The 19,710-nt window shown below is 41.1% G+C and overlaps 1 protein-coding gene across 1 annotated transcript in view; it reads left to right on the top strand.

Moving 5' to 3' along the window:
* The first annotated feature begins 5,859 nt into the window (after nucleotides 1-5,859).
* The window catches only part of LOC121847363 (low affinity immunoglobulin gamma Fc region receptor II-like), a 43,314-nt gene continuing 29,463 nt past the window's right edge, over nucleotides 5,860-19,710 (top strand). Inside the window, exons 1-2 of the mRNA XM_042327977.1 lie at nucleotides 5,860-5,960; nucleotides 16,493-16,537. Coding sequence (XP_042183911.1) covers nucleotides 5,930-5,960; nucleotides 16,493-16,537 — 76 coding nt within the window. The 5' untranslated portion in view covers nucleotides 5,860-5,929. The remainder of the gene's footprint in view (nucleotides 5,961-16,492; nucleotides 16,538-19,710) is intronic.

Raw genomic sequence — 19,710 nt, 5'->3', positions numbered from 1 at the left:
TGTGGAGAAAAAGGCACAACACACCAAAATCAAAACCTCATATCAACTGTATGGTGGAGGGAGCATCATGGTTTGGGGCAGCTTAGCTGCCTCAGTGCCGGGACAGCTTGCTATCATCTATGGAAAAATGAATTACCAAGTTTATAAAGATATTTTGCAGGAGAATGTAAGGATATCTGTCCACCAATTGAAGCTCAACAGAAGTTGGGTGATGCAACAGAACAACGACCAAAAACACATAAATAAATCAGCAGAATAAACATAATAAAATACGCCTTCTGGAGTGGCCCAGTCAGAGTCCTGACCTTCTGGAGTGGCCCAGTCAGAGTCCTGACCTTCTGGAGTGGCCCAGTCAGAGTCCTGACCTTCTGGAGTGGCCCAGTCAGAGTCCTGACCTTCTGGAGTGGCCCAGTCAGAGTCCTGACCTCAACCAGATTGAGATGCTGTGGCATGACCTCAAGAGACCGTTCACACCAGACATCCCAAGAAAAACTGAAGCAGTCTGATCTGAAAATACAGAAAATGTTTGGTTTAGTTGTTTTTTTAACATTTTTTATTTCACCTTTCTTTAACAAGGATGAATACAGTAACATTTTTTTTTATTTATTTTTTATTTCACCTTTATTTAACCAGGTAGGCAAGTTGAGAACAAGTTTCATTTACAACTGCGACCTGGCCAAGATAAAGCAAAGCAGTCCAACACAAACAACAACACAGAGTTACACATGGAATACACAAACATACAGTCAATAATTGTTATGGGACTAAATGAGGTATACTGCACTATAACTGGCAAGAATTCTACCCTGTCTTTCTTGTAGTGTTAAATAATGTTTGTTCATTAGGAAGGGGTTATATGGCATGTACCTAGGAAGAAAGGAATGTATGTGGGGGTAGAAAGAGAACGGAGAGGCGCATTAACCTATGTTGGAACCGATCGGGATGTAAATCTGTGGAGATAAGAGAGAGCTCCTCCAGAGTTATAGTGTCTGGGGGAGCCTGGAACAGTCAGCTGAGGGGTTATAAACTGTGGTTAGCCTCATGAGAAAATCCATGTTGGTGTGTATGTATGTGCGTAGTTTAGGATGGTATAACCTTTTGTGACTAGGGGGCAGTATTTTCATTTTTGGAAAAATAACGTTCCCGTAGTAAACAGGATATTTTGTCAGGACAAGGTGCTAGAATATGCATATAATTGACAGCTTAGGATAGAAAACACTCTAAAGTTTCCAAAACTGTAAAAATATTGTCTGTGTGTATAACAGAACTGATATTGCAGGTGAAAGCCTGAGAAAAATCCAATCCGGAAGTGCCTCATGTTTTGAAAGCGCTGCATTCCAATGATTTCCTATTGAGCAGTGAATGGGCTATCAACCAGATTACTTTTTCTCCGTATTCCCCAATGTGTCTACAGCATTGTGACGTAGTTTTACGCATTTATGTTGAAGAATAACCGTAAGTGGCTACATTGCGCAACTGGTAACCTGATGGCTCCCAGTGTGATTCTCACATAAAATACAGAGGTAGCCATTATTACAATCGGTCCTACTGAAAAACCAATTGTCCCGGTTGATATATTATCGATTAGATATTTGAAGAACACCTTGAGGATTGATTATAAACAACGTTTGCCATGTTTCTGTCGATTTTATGGAGCTAATTTGGAATATTTTTCACCGTTTTCGTGACTGCAAATTTCCGGGCAATTTCTCAGCCAAACGTGAAGAACAAACAGAGTTATTTTGCCTACAAAAATAATATTTTGGGAAAAAATGAACTTTGGCTATCTGACTGGGAGTCTCGTGAGTGAAAACATCCGAAGCTCATCAAAGGTAAACGATTTAATTTGATTGCTTTTCTGATTTCCGTGACCAAGTTACCTGCTGCTAGCTGGACATAATGCTATGCTAGGCTATCGATAAACTTACACAAATGCTTTTCTAGCTTTGGCTGTAAAGCATATTTTGAAAATCTGAGATGACAGGGTGATTAACAAAAGGCTAAGCTGTGTCTCAATACATTTCACTTGTGATTTTCATGAATAGGAATATTTTCTAGGAATATTTATGTCCGTTGCGTTATGCTAATTAGTGTCAGTCGATGATTACGCTCCCTCATGCGGGATGGGGAGTCATTAGAGGATAAGAAGGAATGTATTTGTGAAAACTTGAGAGCTCTCGCAAATACATTTGTATCTGATCATTTGTGAGCTGGGAATTCTGTCTGTTTTATTTAAGACCAGAACTTTACAACCTCTGGGTATCAGACAGATAAATAGAATTGGAATTTATGAACAATGATAAAATAATTACTTGACAAAAATACAGTAGAAAAGCAAGTCTATATACAATATGTGCAAATGAGATAAGATAATGGAGTTAAGGCAATAAATAGGCCATGGTGGCAAAGTAATTACAATATACTAATTAGACACTGGAATGGTAGATGTGCAGAAGATGAATGTGCAAGTAGAGATACTGGGGTGCAAAGGAGCAAGATAAATAAATAAATACAGTAGGGAAGGGGTAGTGTTTTGGGCTATTTATAGATGGGCTATGTACAGGAGCAGTGATCTGTGAACAGCTCTGACAGCTGGTGTTTAAAGCTAGTGAGGGAGATAAGTGTTTCCAATTTCAGAGATTTTTGTAGTTCGTTCCAGTCATTGGCAGCAGAGAACTGGAAGGAGAGGCGGCCAAATGAGGAATTGGCTTTGGGGGTGACCAGTGAGATATACCTTCTGGAGCGCGTGCTGCGGGTGGGTGCTGATATGATGACCAGCGAGCTGAGATAAGGTGGGACTTCACCTAGCAGGGTCTTGTAGATGACCTGGAGCCAGTGGGTTTGGCGACGAGCATGAAGCGAGGCCAGCCAATGAGAGAGTACAGGTCGGGCTTTAGTGACAAAACGGATGGCACTATGATAGACTGCTTTCAATTTATTGAGTCGGGTGTTGGAGGCTATTTTGTAAATGAGTTAATCTTAATCTTTAAACTTGTCCTATGTTGCTATGTCTTGCTTGTTCTATGTTGCTATTGTCTATATTGTAATTGTTTTTAATAACCTGCCCAGGGACTGCGGTTAGCCGGCTGGCTAAAACCGGCACTTTTAAACGTTGACTGAAACGTTGATTAATGTGCACTGTCCCTGTAAAAATAAAAAATAAACTCAAACTCAAACTAAAAATAAATATGTATACTAATAATATAATATGTTTTGTTTTCTGAATTTTTATAACAAGTATTTCTGTATTTGAATTTAGCGCCCAGCAGTTTCACTGGCTGTTGAAGAGGTGGGACGTTACCGTCTCATGTGCCCAAGAGAGGTTAATCTAACTGCACTGTCCAATTTACAGTAGCTATTACAGTGAAATAATAACATGCTATTGTTTGAGGAGAGTGCAACATTTTGAACATGAAAAGTTCTTCATGAACAAATTAGGCACATTGGGCAGTCTTGATACAAAATGTTGAACAGAAATGAAATGGTTCATTGGATCAGTCTAAAACTTTGCACATACACAAATCTAAATTACATCTGGGCTAGAATAATACATTATGGCCTTTCATATTTACTATTTTCTACATTGTAGAATAATAGTGAAGACATCAAAACTATGAAACAACACATATGGAATCATGTAGTAACCAAAAAGTGTTAAACAAATCAAAATATATTTTAAATATGAGATTCTTCAAAGTATCCCACCTGGAAAAAAGTAACACCTATCTGAGAATGCTGTTCATTGACTACAGCTCAGCATTCAATGCCATAGTGCCCACAAAGCTCATCACTAAGCTAAGAATCCTGGGACTAAATACCTCCCTCTGCACCTGGATCCTGGACTTCCTGACGGGCTGCCCCAGGTGTTAAAGGTAGGCAACAACACATCTGCCATGCTGATCCTCAACACTGGGGCCCCTCAGGGTTGGGTGCTTAGTCCCCTACTGTACTACCTGTTCACTCACGACTGCGTAGCAAAGCACGACTCCAACACCATCATTAAGTTTGCCGACAACACAACAGTGGTAGGCCTGATCACCGACAACGATGAGACAGCTTATAGGGAGGAGGTCAGAGACCTGGCAGTGTGGTGCCAGGACACCAACCTCTCCCTCAATGTGAGCAAGACAAATGAGCTGATCGTGGACTATGAGAAAAGGAGGACCGAACACGCTCCCATTCACATTGACGGGGCTGTAGTGGAGCGGGTCGAGAGTTTCAAGTTCCACGGTGTCCACATCATCAACAAACTATCATGGTCCAAACACACCAAGACAGTTGTCAAGAGGGCACGACAACACCTTTTCCCCCTCAGGAGACTGAAAAGATTTGTCATGGGTCCCCAGATCCTCAAAAATCTCTACAGCTGCATCATCGAGAGCATCCTGACTGGTTTCATCACCACCTGGTACTGTATGGCAACTGCTCGGCATCTGACTCTATGGCACAACAGAGGGACCTATATACTAGGTGTGTCAGAGGCCTGGAGGTGTGTTGGGTCATTGTCCTGTTGAAAAACAGATGATAGTCCCAGTAAGTGCAAACCAGAGGGGATGACGTATCACTGCAGAATGCTGTGGTAGCCACGCTTGTTAAGTGTGCCTAGAATTCTAAATAAATCACAAACACTGTCACCTGCAAAGCATACCAACACCATCACACCTCCTCCTCCATGCTTCATGGTGGGAACAGCACATACAGAGTAGGGGTTAGAGGTCAATCCTCTCAGATCTACAATAGTGACTGATAGCAGGGGTTAGAGGTCAATCCTCTCAGATCTACATTAGTGACTGATAGTAGGGGTTAGAGGTCAATCCTCTCAGATCGACAGTAGGGACTGATAGTAGGGGTTAGAGGTCAATCCTCTCAGATCGACAGTAGGGACTGATAGTAGGGGTTAGGGGTCAATACTCTCAGAATAACACAGTTGAGCACATGGGAATGGTTGGCATTAACGGATATGATCCTAGTCCAGGGGTGGGAGAAGTGGCAATGAAGAAATATACAGTGGTAGAGGAAGTATAGACAAGATAATCTACTCTCTCTGTTTCATCAGCTAGTCAATACTCTCAGATCTATAGAAATATACAGTGGTAGAGGAAGTATAGACAAGATAATCTACTCTCTCTGTTTCATCAGCTAGTCAATACTCTCAGATCTATAGAAATATACAGTGGTAGAGGAAGTATAGACAAGATAATCTACTCTCTCTGTTTCATCAGCTAGTCAATACTCTCAGATCTATAGAAATATACAGTGGTAGAGGAAGTATAGACAAAATAATCTACTCTCTCTGTTTCATCAGCTAGTCAATACTCTCAGATCTATAGAAATATACAGTGGTAGAGGAAGTATAGACAAGATAATCTACTCTCTCTGTTTCATCAGCTAGTCAATACTCTCAGATCTATAGAAATATACAGTGGTAGAGGAAGTATAGATAAGATGATCTACTCTCTCTGTTTCATCAGCTAGTCAATACTCTCAGATCTATAGAAATATACAGTGGTAGAGGAAGTATAGACAAGATAATCTACTCTCTCTTCCTCTGTTTCACCACCTACTCAATACTCTCAGATCTATAGAAATATACAGTGGTAGAGGTAGTATAGACAAGATAATCTACTCTCTCTGTTTCATCACCTACTCAATGCTCTCAAATCTATAGAAATATACAGTGGTAGAGGAAGTATAGACAAGATAATCTACTCTGTCTGTTTCATCAGCTAGTCAATACTCTCAGACCTATGGAATTATACAGTGGTAGAGGAAGTATAGACAAGATAATCTACTCTCTCTTCCTCTGTTTCACCACGTCGTCAGCAGGGTCTTGTGTGTGTGGTCAGAACAGGAAAGAGGAGGAGGAGTACAGTACAGTCTATAAGTGTATAACTGGAGATCACAGAGTCTCATTGAGCAGCAAGACAGGATGGAACTCACACCACTCTGCTGGCAGCTCTGTAAGTACCCTCTCTCTCTCTCTCAATCTGTGTGTGTGTGTGTGTGTGTGTCTCGGCAGGTGAGATGGAACACATCTATCTTATGATTATCTGAAGGATTAGCTCAAATCTGTATTGTTTAATATCTACAGTTGAAGCCGGAAGTTTACATGCAGTTAGGTTGGAGTCATTAAAACTTGTTTTTCAACCACTCCACACATTTCTTGTTAACAAACGTTGGTCATCTACTTTGTGCATGACACAAGTCATTTTTACAACAATTATTTACAGACAGATTATTTCACTTATAATTATAATAATCACATTTCCAGTGGGTCAGAAGTTTACATACACTAAGTTGACTGTGCCTTTAAACAGCTTGGAAATTTCCAGAAAATTATGTCATGGCTTTAGAGGCTTCTGACAGGCTAATTGACATCATTTGAGTCAATTGGAGTTGTACCTCTGGATGCATTTCAAGGCATACCTTCAAACTCAGTGCCTCTTTGCTTGACATCATGTGGAAATCAAAAGAAATCAGCCAAGACCCCAGAAAAAAAATGGTAGACCTCCACAAGTCTGGTTCATCCTTGGGAACAATTTCCAAACGCCTGAAGGTACCACGTTCATCTGTACAAACAATAGTACACAAGTATAAACACCATGGGACCACGCAGCTGTCATACCGCTCAGGAAGGAGACGCGTTCTGTCTCCTAGAGATGAACGTGCGAAAAGTGCAAATCAATCCCAGAACATCAGCAAAGGACCTTGTGAAAATGCTGGAGGAGACAGGAACAAAAGTATCTATTTCCACAAGAGTCCAATATCGACATCACCTGAAAGGCAATTCAGCAAGGAAGAAGCCACTTCTCCAAAAACGCCATAAAAAAACCAGACTACGGTCTGCAACTGCACATGGGGACAAAGATGGTAATTTTTAGAGAAATGGTCTGATGAAACAAAAATTGAAATGTTTGGCCATAATGACCATAGTTATGTTTGGAGGAAAAAGGTGGATGCTTGCAAGCCGATGAGCACCACCCCAACCATGAAGCAAAATAGATGGCATCATGAGGCAGGAAAATGATGTGGATATATTGAAGCTTCATCTCAACACATCAGTCAGGAAGTTAAAGCTTGGTCGCAAATGGGTCTTCCAAATGGATAATAACCCCAAGCATACTTCCAAAGTTGTGGCAAAATGGCTTAAGGACAACAAAATCAAGTGGCCATCACAAAGCCCTGACCTCAGTCAAGTAGAAAAGTAGAAAAGGACATTGATTTCCAAAGCCTGAGTGCCATTAAACAGCTTGGAAAATTCCAGAAAATGATGTTATGGCTTTAGAGGCTTCTGATAGGCTAATTGACATAATTTGAGTCAATTGGAGGTGTATGTGTGGATGTATTTCAAGGCCTACCTTCAAACTCAAGTGTGTCTTTGCTTGACATCATGGGAAAATCAAAAGAAAATCCAATCCTTCCTGACTGATGTGTTGAGATGATGCTTCAATATATCCACATCATTTTCCTGCCTCATGATGCCATCTATTTTGCTGCGCCTTCTTCACCACGCTGCCTGTGTGGGTATACCAGTTCAGTTTGTCTGTAATGTGTACGCCAAGGAACTTAAAACTTTCTACCCTCTCCACTACTGTCCCGTCGATATGGATAGGGGTGGTCCCTCTGCTGTTTCCTGAAGTCCAAGATCATCTCATTAGTTTTGTTGACGTTGAGCGTGAGGTTATTTTCCTGACACCACACTCCAAGGGCCCTCACCTCCTCCCTGTAGGCCGTCTCGTCATTGTTGGTAATCAGGCCTACCACTGTATTGTAGTCTGCAAACTTGACGATTCAGTTGGAGGCGTGCATGGCCACGCAGTCAAGGGTGAACAGGGAGCACAGGATAGAGCTCAGAACACACCCCTGTGGGGCCCCAGTGTTGAGGATCAGCGGGGTGAAGATGTTGTTACCTACCCTCACCACCTGGGGGCGGCCCGTCAGGAAGTCCAGTACCCAGTTGCACAGGGCGGGGTCGAGACCCAGGGACTCGAGCTTGATGATGAGTTTGGAGGGTACTATGGTGTTAAATGCTGAACTGTAGTCGATGAACAGGATTCTCATATAGGTATTCCTCTTGTCCAGATGGGTTAGGGCAGTGTGCAGTGTGCAGTGTGCAGTGTGGTTGCGATTGCGTCGTCTGTGGACCTATTGGGCGGTAAGCAAATTAGAGTGGGTCTAGGGCTTTCAGGTAGGGTGGAGGTGATATGGTCCTTGACTAGTCTCTCAAAGCACTTAATGATGACGGAAGTGAGTGTTATGATGACGGTAGTCGTTTAGCTCAGTTACCTTAGCTTTCTTGGGAACAGGAACAATGGTGGCCCTCTTGAAGCATGTGGGAACAGCAGACTGGTATAAGGGTTGATTGAATATGTCCGTAAACACACCAGCCAGCTGGTCTGCGCATGCTCTGAGGACGCGGCTAGGGATGCCGTCTGGGCCTGCAGCCTTTCGAGGGTTAACACGTTTAAATGTTTTACTCACCTCGGCTGTAGTGAAGGAGAGCCTGCAGGTTTTGGTAGTGGTAGTGTCGTTGGCAGTGTTCTCAGAGGGATCGAAGAAGTTGTTTAGTCTGTCTGGGAGCAAGACATCCTGTTCCGCGACAGGTCTCTTTTGTAGTCTGTGATTGACTGCAGACCCTGCCACATACCTCTCGTGCCAGAGCCGTTGAATTGCGACTCTACTTTGTCTCTATTCTGACGCTTAGCTTGTTTGATTGCCTTGCGGAGGGAATAACTAAACTGTTTGTATTCGGTCATGTTTCCTGTCACCTTGCCCTGATTAAAAGCAGTTGTTCGCACTTTCAGTTTTGCGCGAATGCTGCCATCAACCCACGGTTTCTGGTTTGGGAATGTTTTAATAGTTGCTGTGGGTACGACGTTGCCGATGTACTTGCTAATAAACTCGCTCACAGAATCAGCGTATTCATCAATGTTGTTGTTTGACGCAATGCGGAACATATCCCAATCCACGTCATCGAAGCAATCTTGAAGCGTGGAATGAGATTGGTCGGATCAGCGTTGAACAGACCTGAGCGCGGGAGCTTCCTGTTTTAGATTTTTTCCTATAGGCTGGAAGCAACAAAATGGAGTCGTGGTCAGCTTTTCCCGAAAGAAGGGCGGGGGAGGGTCTAATATGCATCCCGGAAGTTAGAATAACAATGATCCAGGGTTTTACTAGCCCTGGTTGCACAATCGATATGCTGATAGAATATAGGGAGTCTTGTTTTCAGATTAACCTTGTTAAAATCCCCAGCTACAATGAATGCAGCCTCGGGATATGTGGTTTCCAGTTTACATAGAGTCAAATGAAGTTCGTTCAGGGCCACCGATGTGTCTGCTTGGGGGTGGGGAATATATGCGGTTGTGATTATAATCAAATTATAATATACATAGATTATATTTATTTATTTATTGTAAATGAGAACTTGTTCTCAACTTGCCTACCTGGTTAAATAAAGGTGAAATAAAAAACAATAAAAAATAAAATGCACCTTTATTTAACCAGGTAGGCAAGTTGAGAACAAGTTCTCATTTACAATTGCGACCTGGCCAAGATAAAGCAAAGCAGTTCGACAGATACAACAACACAGAGTTACACATGGAGTAAAACAAACATACAGTCATTAATACAGTATAAACAAGGCTATATACGATGTGAGCAAATGAGGTGAGATAAGGGAGGTAAAGGCAGAAAAAGGCCATGGTGGCAAAGTAAATACAATATAGCAAGTAAACACTGGAATGGTAGATTTGCAGTGGAAGAATGTGAAATAAACATAATGGGGTGCAAAGGAGCAAAATAAATCAATAAATAAAATAAATACAGTAGGGAAAGAGGTAGTTGTTTTGGCTAAATTATAGGTGGGCTATGTACAGGTGCAGTAATCTGTGAGCTGCTCTGACAGTTGGTGCTTAAAGCTAGTGAGGGAGATAAGTGCTTCCAGTTTCAGAGATTTGTGTAGTTCCTTCCAGTCATTGGCAGCAGAGAACTAAGCCAAAGAAATAATTGGTTTTGGGGGTGACCTGAGAGATATACCTGCTGGAGCACGTGCTACAGGTGGGTGATGCTATGGTGACCAACGAGCTGAGATAAGGGGGACTTTACCTAGCAGGGTCTTGTATATGACATGGAGCCAGTGGGTTTGGCGACGAGTATGAATCAGGGGCCAGCCAAAGAGAGCGTACAGGTCACAATAGTGTGTAGTATATGGGGCTTTGGTGACAAAACAGATGGCACTGTGATAGACTGCATCCAATTTGTTGAGTAGGGTATTGGAGGCTATTTTGTAAATGACATCACCAAAGTCGAGGATTGGTAGGATGGTCAGTTTTACAAGGGTATGTTTGGCAGCATGAGTGAAGGATGCTTTGTTGCGAAATAGAAAGCCAATTCTAGATTTAACTTTGGATTGGAGATGTTTGATGCGGGTCTGGAAGGAGAGTTTACAGTCTAACCAGACACCTAGGTATTTGTAGTTGTCCACGTATTCTAAGTCAGAGCCGTCCAGAGTAGTGATGTTGGACAGGCGGGCAGGTGGAGTAGGATAAGGGTATGGCTAAAAGCAATAAGAATTGGTCGTCTAGAACGTCTGGAACAGAGAGTAAAAGGAGGTTTCTGGGGGCGAATAAAATAGCTTCAAGGTATAATGTACAGACAAAGGTATGGTAGGATGTGAATACAGTGGAGGTAAACCTAGGTATTGAGTGATGATGAGAGAGATATTGTCTCTAGAAACATCATTGAAACCAGGAGATGTCATCGCATGTGTGGGTGGTGGAACTAATAGGTTCGGTAAGGTATAGTGAGCAGGACTAGAGGCTCTACAGTGAAATAAGCCAATAAACACTAACCAGAACAGCAATGGACAAGGCATATTGACATTAAGGAGAGGCATGCTTAGTCGAGTGATCAAAAGGGTCCAGTGAGTAGTGAGGTTGGTTGGGGTCACGGCGATTCAGACAGCTAGCTGGGCCATCGGTAGCAAGCTAGCATAGGATGGAGGTCTGTTTTTAGCCACCTCGTGCGTTTCCGTCGGTAGGATCAGTGGGGTTCCGTGTGGTAGAGGAGATCAATCCAATTCGCAAATAAAAAAACAATAGATATAGTTATAGAGGCCCAAGAAAAAAAATAAAAATAAAAATATATATAAATTGTCCGATATGTCTATTCAAATAGCAGCCGATAAGACAGCTAACGATTAGCGGACCGCAGATGGGCGTTCAGGTAACGTCGCGACGGAGGAGCCACACTGGATAACTCCCTCGGGTAGATAACGTCGGTAGTCCAGTTGTGAAGGCCCGGTGGGGCTCCGCGTTGGCAGTAAAATGGGTCCGGATAGGTGATTGTAGCCCAGTAATGATTGATGGAACTCTTCAGCTGGCTAGCTCCGGAATAATTGATGTTTGCTCCGGAATCGACGTAAGCCGATAGTCACATGGATAGCAGCTAGCTAGCTGCGAGATCCAGGTATAAATGTCCAGAGTTAGCGGTTGAAATCCGGGGACATGGAGAGAAAATAGGTCCGGTATGTTCGGTCTGAGCCACGCCGTACAAAACTGGCGATAGATTTTCAAGATAAAGGATGACCACAAACCGTGGTTAGCTGAATACTAACGATTAGCCAGTAAAGAAGCTAACTAGCTTCTGATTAGCTTCTGTTAGCTTCAGGCTAGCTTCTGGCTAGCTTCTGGATTAGCTTCTGGCTAGCTTCTGTCTAGCTTCTATGGAGGATTACAGATTTGAGTTAAATAATACTTAATTTAAAAAATATATAAATTGGTGAGGCGGGTTGCAGGAGAATGTTTTGAAGATGAGTTTATGGAAAAGAAAGAATATATATAAAAATGTATGCAAGGAAAGTTGTAAATATATATATATACGGGACAAGACAAGACGAGGACAATAGACGTCTGACTGCTATGCCATCTTGTTTACAATGTGACAAAAATACATAGATTAATTATAATATCCACAGATGCATGGGGTAATTGAACTCTAGCCTTGTCTCAGCCAGGTCAGCAGGGGGTAATGGGACTGTAGTCTTGTCTCAGCCAGGTCACCAGGGGGGTAATGGGACTGTAGTCTTGTCTCAGCCAGGGCAACAGGGGATAATGGGACTGTAGCCTTGTCTCAGCCAGGTCAGCAAGGGGGGTAATGGGACTGTAGCCTTGTCTCAGCCAGGTCAGACAATCTGGATCCTCTCTTTCTAAAAATTATCTGATGAAATTGATGCAACCCCTTTTTCTATCCTGTTCAATTTCTTTCTTATCGTCTGAGATTCCCAAAGATTGGAAAGCTGCCACGGTCATTGGTCATCCCTCTCTTCAAAGGGGAGACGCTCTAGACCCAAACTGTTACAGACCTTTAACTATCCTAACCTGCCTTTCTAAGGTCTTCGAAAGCCAAGTTAACTGACAGATCACCGACCATTTTGAATCCCACTGTACATTCTCCACTATGCAATCTGGTTTCCGAGCTGGTCATGGGTGCACCTCAGCCACGCTCAAGGTCGTAAACGTTATCATAACCGCCATCGATAAAAGACAATACTGTGCAGCCGTATTCATCGACCTGGCCAAGGCATTCGACTCTGTCAATCATTGCATTTTTATTGGCAGACTCAACAGCCTTGGTTTCTCAAATGACTGCCTCGCCTGGTTCACCAACTACTTCTCAGACAGAGTTCAGTGTGTCAAATCGGGGGCCTGTTGTCCGGACCTCTGGCAGTATCTATGGGGTGCCAAAGGGTTAAATTCTAGGGCCGACTCTTTTCTCTGTATACATCAATGATGTTGCTCTTGCTGCTCATGATGCTCTGTTCCACCTCTAGTCAGACAACACCATTCTGTATACTTCTGGCCCTTCTTTGGACACTGTGATAACTAACATCCAGACGAGCTTCAATGCCATACATTTCTCCTTCCGTGGCCTCCAACTGCTCTTCGCTGGAAGTAAAATTAAATGCATGCTCTTCAACTGATTGCTGCCGCACCTTGCCGCCCGACCAGCATCACTACTCTGGATTGTTCTGGCTTAGAATATATGGACAATTACAAACACCTAGGTGTCTGGTTAGACTGTAAACTCTCCTTCTAGACTCACATTAAACATCTCCAATCCCAAATTAAACCTATTTCGCAACAAAGCATCCTGCACTCATGCAGCCAACCATACCCTCGTAAAACTGGATCCTACTGATCCTTGACTTCGTCGATGTCATTCATAGAATAGCCTCCAACACTCTACTCAGCAATTCGGATGCAGTATTTCACAGTACCATCTGTTTTGTCACCAAAGCCCCATATAATACCCACCACCGCGATCTGTATGGTCTCGTTGGCTGGCCCTCGCTTCATATTCGTCCCCAAACCCACTGGCTCCAGGTCATCTATGATCTTTGCTAGGTAAAATCCTGCATTTCTCAGCTCACTGGTCACCATAGCAGCACCCACCCGTGCACGCGCTCCAGCAGGTATATTTCACCCCTCACCCCCAAAGCCTATTCCTCATTTGGCCGCCTTTCCTTCCAGTTCTCTGCTGTCAATGACTGTAACAAATAACAGTAACAATTATTTGATGAAGTATTACATTTGGCCTTTACTACTATAGAAACACATTGAATACCACATTCATAAATGTCAAAAAATAAATAATAAGGAATAATGTTTTGAAGTTTCTGTACTATATGAATGAGATATGTGTCTCACCACCTGGATTCGGTCTCATGTAGCAACATTTGAAATGTTGTTTTTTACATTGGATAAAAGTAGAGACTCAGAGCAACAAAATGGTAGATCATACACTGCATTTGAGGAACAATGGGAAAGTCATTCTGCTTTGTAAGCTGATCAACTTGTAAACTCACTTTTGAGAAAATAACCCTTGATTATTTTGGTATCTAGTGAAGAGCTCTTTGTCTACACCCATTCAGCATCGTTCACACTCTCTTAAGATTTAGCCCCACCCATCTCATTTAGCTCTCGGAGCACACTTACCGCTCTGGCCGAGGATTTCTTTACCTCTGGATAACATGAAAACACCCTGACCAGCTCTGCTGGTAACAGTTTCATTATGCTTTTTTTTGCTGATGTTTACTGACACCTGTCTTGATCAACGGGTGTTGTACATACATCCTGTAACGTTAAAACAGCTCTGGGAAACAAATGATAAAGTCAGCTAGGGAGCAAGCCAGCTAACGTTAGCTTGTTAAACAACAATTAACAACTTGCCAACCATGATCATTGCTGCACTGAAAATAAAGGGGCTGAATAATTTTGCACGCCCAATTTTTCAGTTTTTGATTTGTTAAAAAAGTTTGAAATATGCAATAAATGTCGTTCCACTTCATGATTGTGTCCCACTTGTTGTTGATTCTTCACAAAAAATACAGTTTTATATCTTTATGTTTGAAGCCTGAAATGTGGCAAAAGGTTGCAAAGTTCAAAGGGGCCGAATACTTTCGCAAGGCACTGTATATCACCCCTGCTTCCGCTCACCCTCTCTGGCACTTGTGGGCACAAGGGTGCCAGGCTGCCCAGCACAACACACTCCTGCCACCATCATTACGCACCCCTGCTTCCCTCGTCATGCGCATCAGCGATTATTGGACTCACCACCTGGACTCAATCACCTGTGTCATTACCCCTATATCTGTCTGTTTCCCAGCTCTGTTCCCTGCTTCAGTTGTTGTATGTCTTTGTATTACCCAGTTCTGATGCTGTTCCTGTCCCATCCCTTATCTGTGGAAAATTAAATGTTCACTGTCCGTACCTGCTTCTCATCTCCAGTGTCGGTTCTTACAGATTGCTGAAACCCATTATCCCCAATGTATTTATTTACTTGCATTCATTTGTATGTGTTACCTTCAGATGAGTCCCATGAGACTTGTGGGTGTCGTAGAGTACCATTGTGTTTGTGAGAGTCTCCCCTTTCCATAGTGGGGTCATATTAGTTTGTATCTGAGAGTCTCCTCTTTCCATATCAAATCAAATTTTATTTGTCACATACACATGGTTAGCAGATGTTAATGCGAGTGTAGCGAAATGCTTGGGGTCATATTAGTTTGCAGCTGAGAGTCTCCTCTTTCCATAGTGGGGTCATATTAGTTTGTAGTTTCGAAGGCCAACATAGTCTGATGCTGTGGATTGCAATGCAGCCGATGCAAAACAACAGATACAGTATCTCTTAAATTAAAAACTGATTTCTCTCTTAAATTGACAGATTTTGATGGGAATTTTTGTATTATGTTATTAAGATTCACACAAGAATGTGTCAATAGACTATTAAGTAAATTCATATCTGTGGTTCAGCTCAGTGTTTACATCAAGGGTATGGTGTTTTGAGTGTTTAAATTATGTACCATAGTGATAGTTCTCTCTGTGTGTTTCAGTGTTTACAACATGTACCATAGTGATAGTTCTCTCTGTGTGTTTCAGTGTTTACATCATGTACCATAGTGATAGTTCTCTCTGTGTGTTTCAGTGTTTACATCATGTACCATAGTAATAGTTCTCTCTGTGTGTTTCAGGGTTTCCATCATGTACCATAGTGATAGTTCTCTCTGTGTGTTTCAGTGTTTCCATCATGGACCATAGTAATAGTTCTCTCTGTGTGTTTCAGTGTTTACATCATGTACCATAGTGATAGTTCTCTCTGTGTGTTTCAGTGTTTACATCATGTACCATAGTGATAGTTCTCTCTGTGTGTTTCAGTGTTTACATCATGTACCATAGTGATAGTTCTCTCTGTGTGTTTCAGTGTTTACATCATGTACCATAGTGATAGTTCTCTCTGTGTGTTTCAGTGTTTCCATCATGGACCATAGTGATAGTTCTCTCTGTGTGTTTCAGTGTTTACATCATGTACCATAGTGATAGTTCTCTCTGTGTGTTTCAGTGTTTACATCATGTACCATAGTGATAGTTCTCTCTGTGTGTTTCAGTGTTTACATCATGTACCATAGTGATAGTTCTCTCTGTGTGTTTCAGTGTTTACATCATGTACCATAGTGATAGTTCTCTCTGTGTGTTTCAGTGTTTACATCATGTACCATAGTGATAGTTCTCTCTGTGTGTTTCAGTGTTTACATCATGTACCATAGTGATAGTTCTCTCTGTGTGTTTCAGTGTTTACATCATGTACCATAGTGATAGTTCTCTCTGTGTGTTTCAGTGTTTACATCATGTAACACAGTGATAGTTCTCTCTGTGTGTTTCAGTGTTTACATCATGTACCATAGTGATAGTTCTCTCTGTGTGTTTCAGTGTTTACATCATGTACCATAGTGATAGTTCTCTCTGTGTGTTTCAGTGTTTACATCATGTACCATAGTGATAGTTCTCTCTGTGTGTTTCAGTGTTTACATCATTTACCGTAGTGATAGTTCTCTCTGTGTGTTTCAGTGTTTACATCATGTACCATAGTGATAGTTCTCTCTGTGTGTTTCAGTGTTTACATCATGTACCATAGTGATAGTTCTCTCTGTGTGTTTCAGTGCTGTTGAGTACACTGGTATACTGTAGCCTCGGACAAGGTGGAGGTGAGTACATTTCTCTATATTCATCACCTGTTCTATAATAGTAACATGTATCTCTACTCATCACTTGTTCTATAATAGTAACATTTATCGATACTCATCACCTGTTCTATAGTAGTAACATTTCCCTTTATTTCTCTCTCTCAGCCAATCATCAGTTATTTGTGTAAGCGCTGTGCTTGTTGAGTGTTCTTCCTTATTAGCGTGCTGAAAGTCTGTTGTCAATTTCTTTACTGTGAAATAGCATTGTATCTGGTTGAACACAATTTTTTACCGTAGTTTATTAAGGGTTGGTGACAGGCTGACTGGTCAGCTATTTGAGCCAGTAAAGGGGCTTTACTATTCTTAGGTAGCGGACTGACTTTAGCTTCCCTCCAGGTCTGAGGGCACACACTCTCTAGTAGGTTTAAATTAAAGATATGGCAAATAGGAGTGGCAAATTCATCCGCTATAACAGTCAGTTATTTCCCATCCAAGTTGTCAGAACCCGGTGGCTTGTTGATAGACAACAATAACTGACTTTACGGACATCAAAAGCACAATTCTTGTTCTTTCACAATTTGGTCAGATAATTGGATGTGTAGTGTCAGCATTTGTTGCAGGCATGTCATAACTAAGTTTGTCATGTTGTAAAGTGTTGATAACTGTATCTCTGATTGAACCATGTTGTAAAGTGTTGATAACTGTATCTCTGATTGAACCATGTTGTAAAGTGTATACAGGAAGGTTATATAGTTTACCTCCATCTGATCTAGTCAGAATACAGGAAGGTTATATAGTTTAACACCATCTAGTCAGAATACAGGAAGGTTATATAGTTTAACTCCGTCTAGTCAGAATACAGGAAGGTTATATAGTTTACCTCCATCTAGTCAGAATACAGGAAGGTTATATAGTTTAACACCATCTGATCTAGTCAGAATACAGGAAGGTTATATAGTTTAACTCCACCTGATCTAGTCAGAATACAGGAAGGTTATATAGTTTAACACCATCTGATCTAGTCAGAATACAGGAAGGTTATATAGTTTAACTCCATCTAGTCAGAATACAGGAAGGTTATATAGTTTAACACCATCTGATCTAGTCAGAATACAGGAAGGTTATATAGTTTAACACCATCTGATCTAGTCAGAATACAGGAAGGTTATATAGTTTAACTCCATCTAGTCAGAATACAGGAAGGTTATATAGTTTAACTCCACCTGATCTAGTCAGAATACAGGAAGGTTATATAGTTTAACACCATCTGATCTAGTCAGAATACAGGAAGGTTATATAGTTTAACTCCATCTAGTCAGAATACAGGAAGGTTATATAGTTTAACTCCATCTAGTCAGAATACAGGAAGGTTATATAGTTTAACTCCACCTGATCTAGTCAGAATACAGGAAGGTTATATAGTTTAACACCATCTAGTCAGAATACAGGAAGGTTATATAGTTTAATTCCATCTAGTCAGAATACAGGAAGGTTATATAGTTTAACACCATCTAGTCAGAATACAGGAAGGTTATATAGTTTACCACCATCTGATCTAGTCAGAATACAGGAAGGTTATATAGTTTAACTCCATCTTGTCAGAATACAGGAAGGTTATATAGTTTACCTGCATCTAGTCAGAATACAGGAAGGTTATATAGTTTACCACCATCTGATCTAGTCAGAATACAGGAATGTTATATAGTTTAACACCATCTAGTCAGAATACAGGAAGGTTATATAGTTTAACACCATCTGATCTAGTCAGGATACAGGAAGGTTATATAGTTTAACACCATCTAGTCAGGATACAGGAAGGTTATATAGTTTAACACCATCTAGTCAGGATACAGGAAGGTTATATAGTTTACCACCATCTGATCTAGTCAGAATACAGGAATGTTATATAGTTTAACACCATCTAGTCAGGATACAGGAAGGTTATATAGTTTAACACCATCTGATCTAGTCAGGATACAGGAAGGTTATGTAGTTTAACTCCATCTGATCTAGTCAGGATACAGGAAGGTTATATAGTTTAACACCATCTAGTCAGAATACAGGAAGGTTATATAGTTTAACTCCATCTGATCTAGTCAGGATACAGGAAGGTTATATAGTTTAACACCATCTAGTCAGAATACAGGAAGGTTATATAGTTTAATTCCATCTAGTCAGAATACAGGAAGGTTATATAGTTTAACACCATCTAGTCAGAATACAGGAAGGTTATATAGTTTAACACCATCTGATCTAGTCAGGATACAGGAAGGTTATATAGTTTAACTCCATCTAGTCAGAATACAGGAAGGTTATATAGTTTAACACCATCTGATCTAGTCAGGATACAGGAAGGTTATATAGTTTAACACCATCTGATCTAGTCAGGATACAGGAAGGTTATATAGTTTAACACCATCTGATCTAGTCAGAATACAGGAAGGTTATATAGTTTAACTCCATCTAGTCAGAATACAGGAAGGTTATATAGTTTACCACCATCTGATCTAGTCAGGATACAGGAAGGTTATATAGTTTACCACCATCTGATCTAGTCAGGATACAGGAAGGTTATATAGTTTACCACCATCTGATCTAGTCAGAATACAGGAAGGTTATATAGTTTAACACCATCTGATCTAGTCAGGATACAGGAAGGTTATATAGTTTACCACCATCTGATCTAGTCAGAATACAGGAAGGTTATATAGTTTAACACCATCTGATCTAGTCAGGATACAGGAAGGTTATATAGTTTACCACCATCTGATCTAGTCAGGATACAGGAAGGTTATATAGTTTAACACCATCTGATCTAGTCAGGATACAGGAAGGTTATATAGTTTAACTCCATCTGATCTAGTCAGAATACAGGAAGGTTATATAGTTTAACACCATCTGATCTAGTCAGGATACAGGAAGGTTATATAGTTTAACTCCATCTGATCTAGTCAGGATACAGGAAGGTTATATAGTTTATTAACTCAACAACTTTTGTGGATTTTGTGGTCAGTCCTTGGTTCTAAATATTGGGGCAGAGCTGAGGATGATGTTAAAGAGTTAATTGAAATTTGTGCTCTGTATATTTTATCATATCACTTAGGGTACCATCAACCCCACAGGCTTTTTTAGGTTGTAGGATTTGTATTTTGTCCTGTAGTTCATTCAATTTATTTGAGGAATCCAGTGAGTTC

The sequence above is a fragment of the Oncorhynchus tshawytscha genome, linkage group LG10 (genome assembly GCF_018296145.1).
Source record: "Oncorhynchus tshawytscha isolate Ot180627B linkage group LG10, Otsh_v2.0, whole genome shotgun sequence".
NCBI lineage: Eukaryota > Metazoa > Chordata > Actinopteri > Salmoniformes > Salmonidae > Oncorhynchus > Oncorhynchus tshawytscha.
The sequence above is the reverse complement of the archived record's forward strand: the minus strand, read 5'-3'. Positions and strand labels throughout refer to the sequence as shown.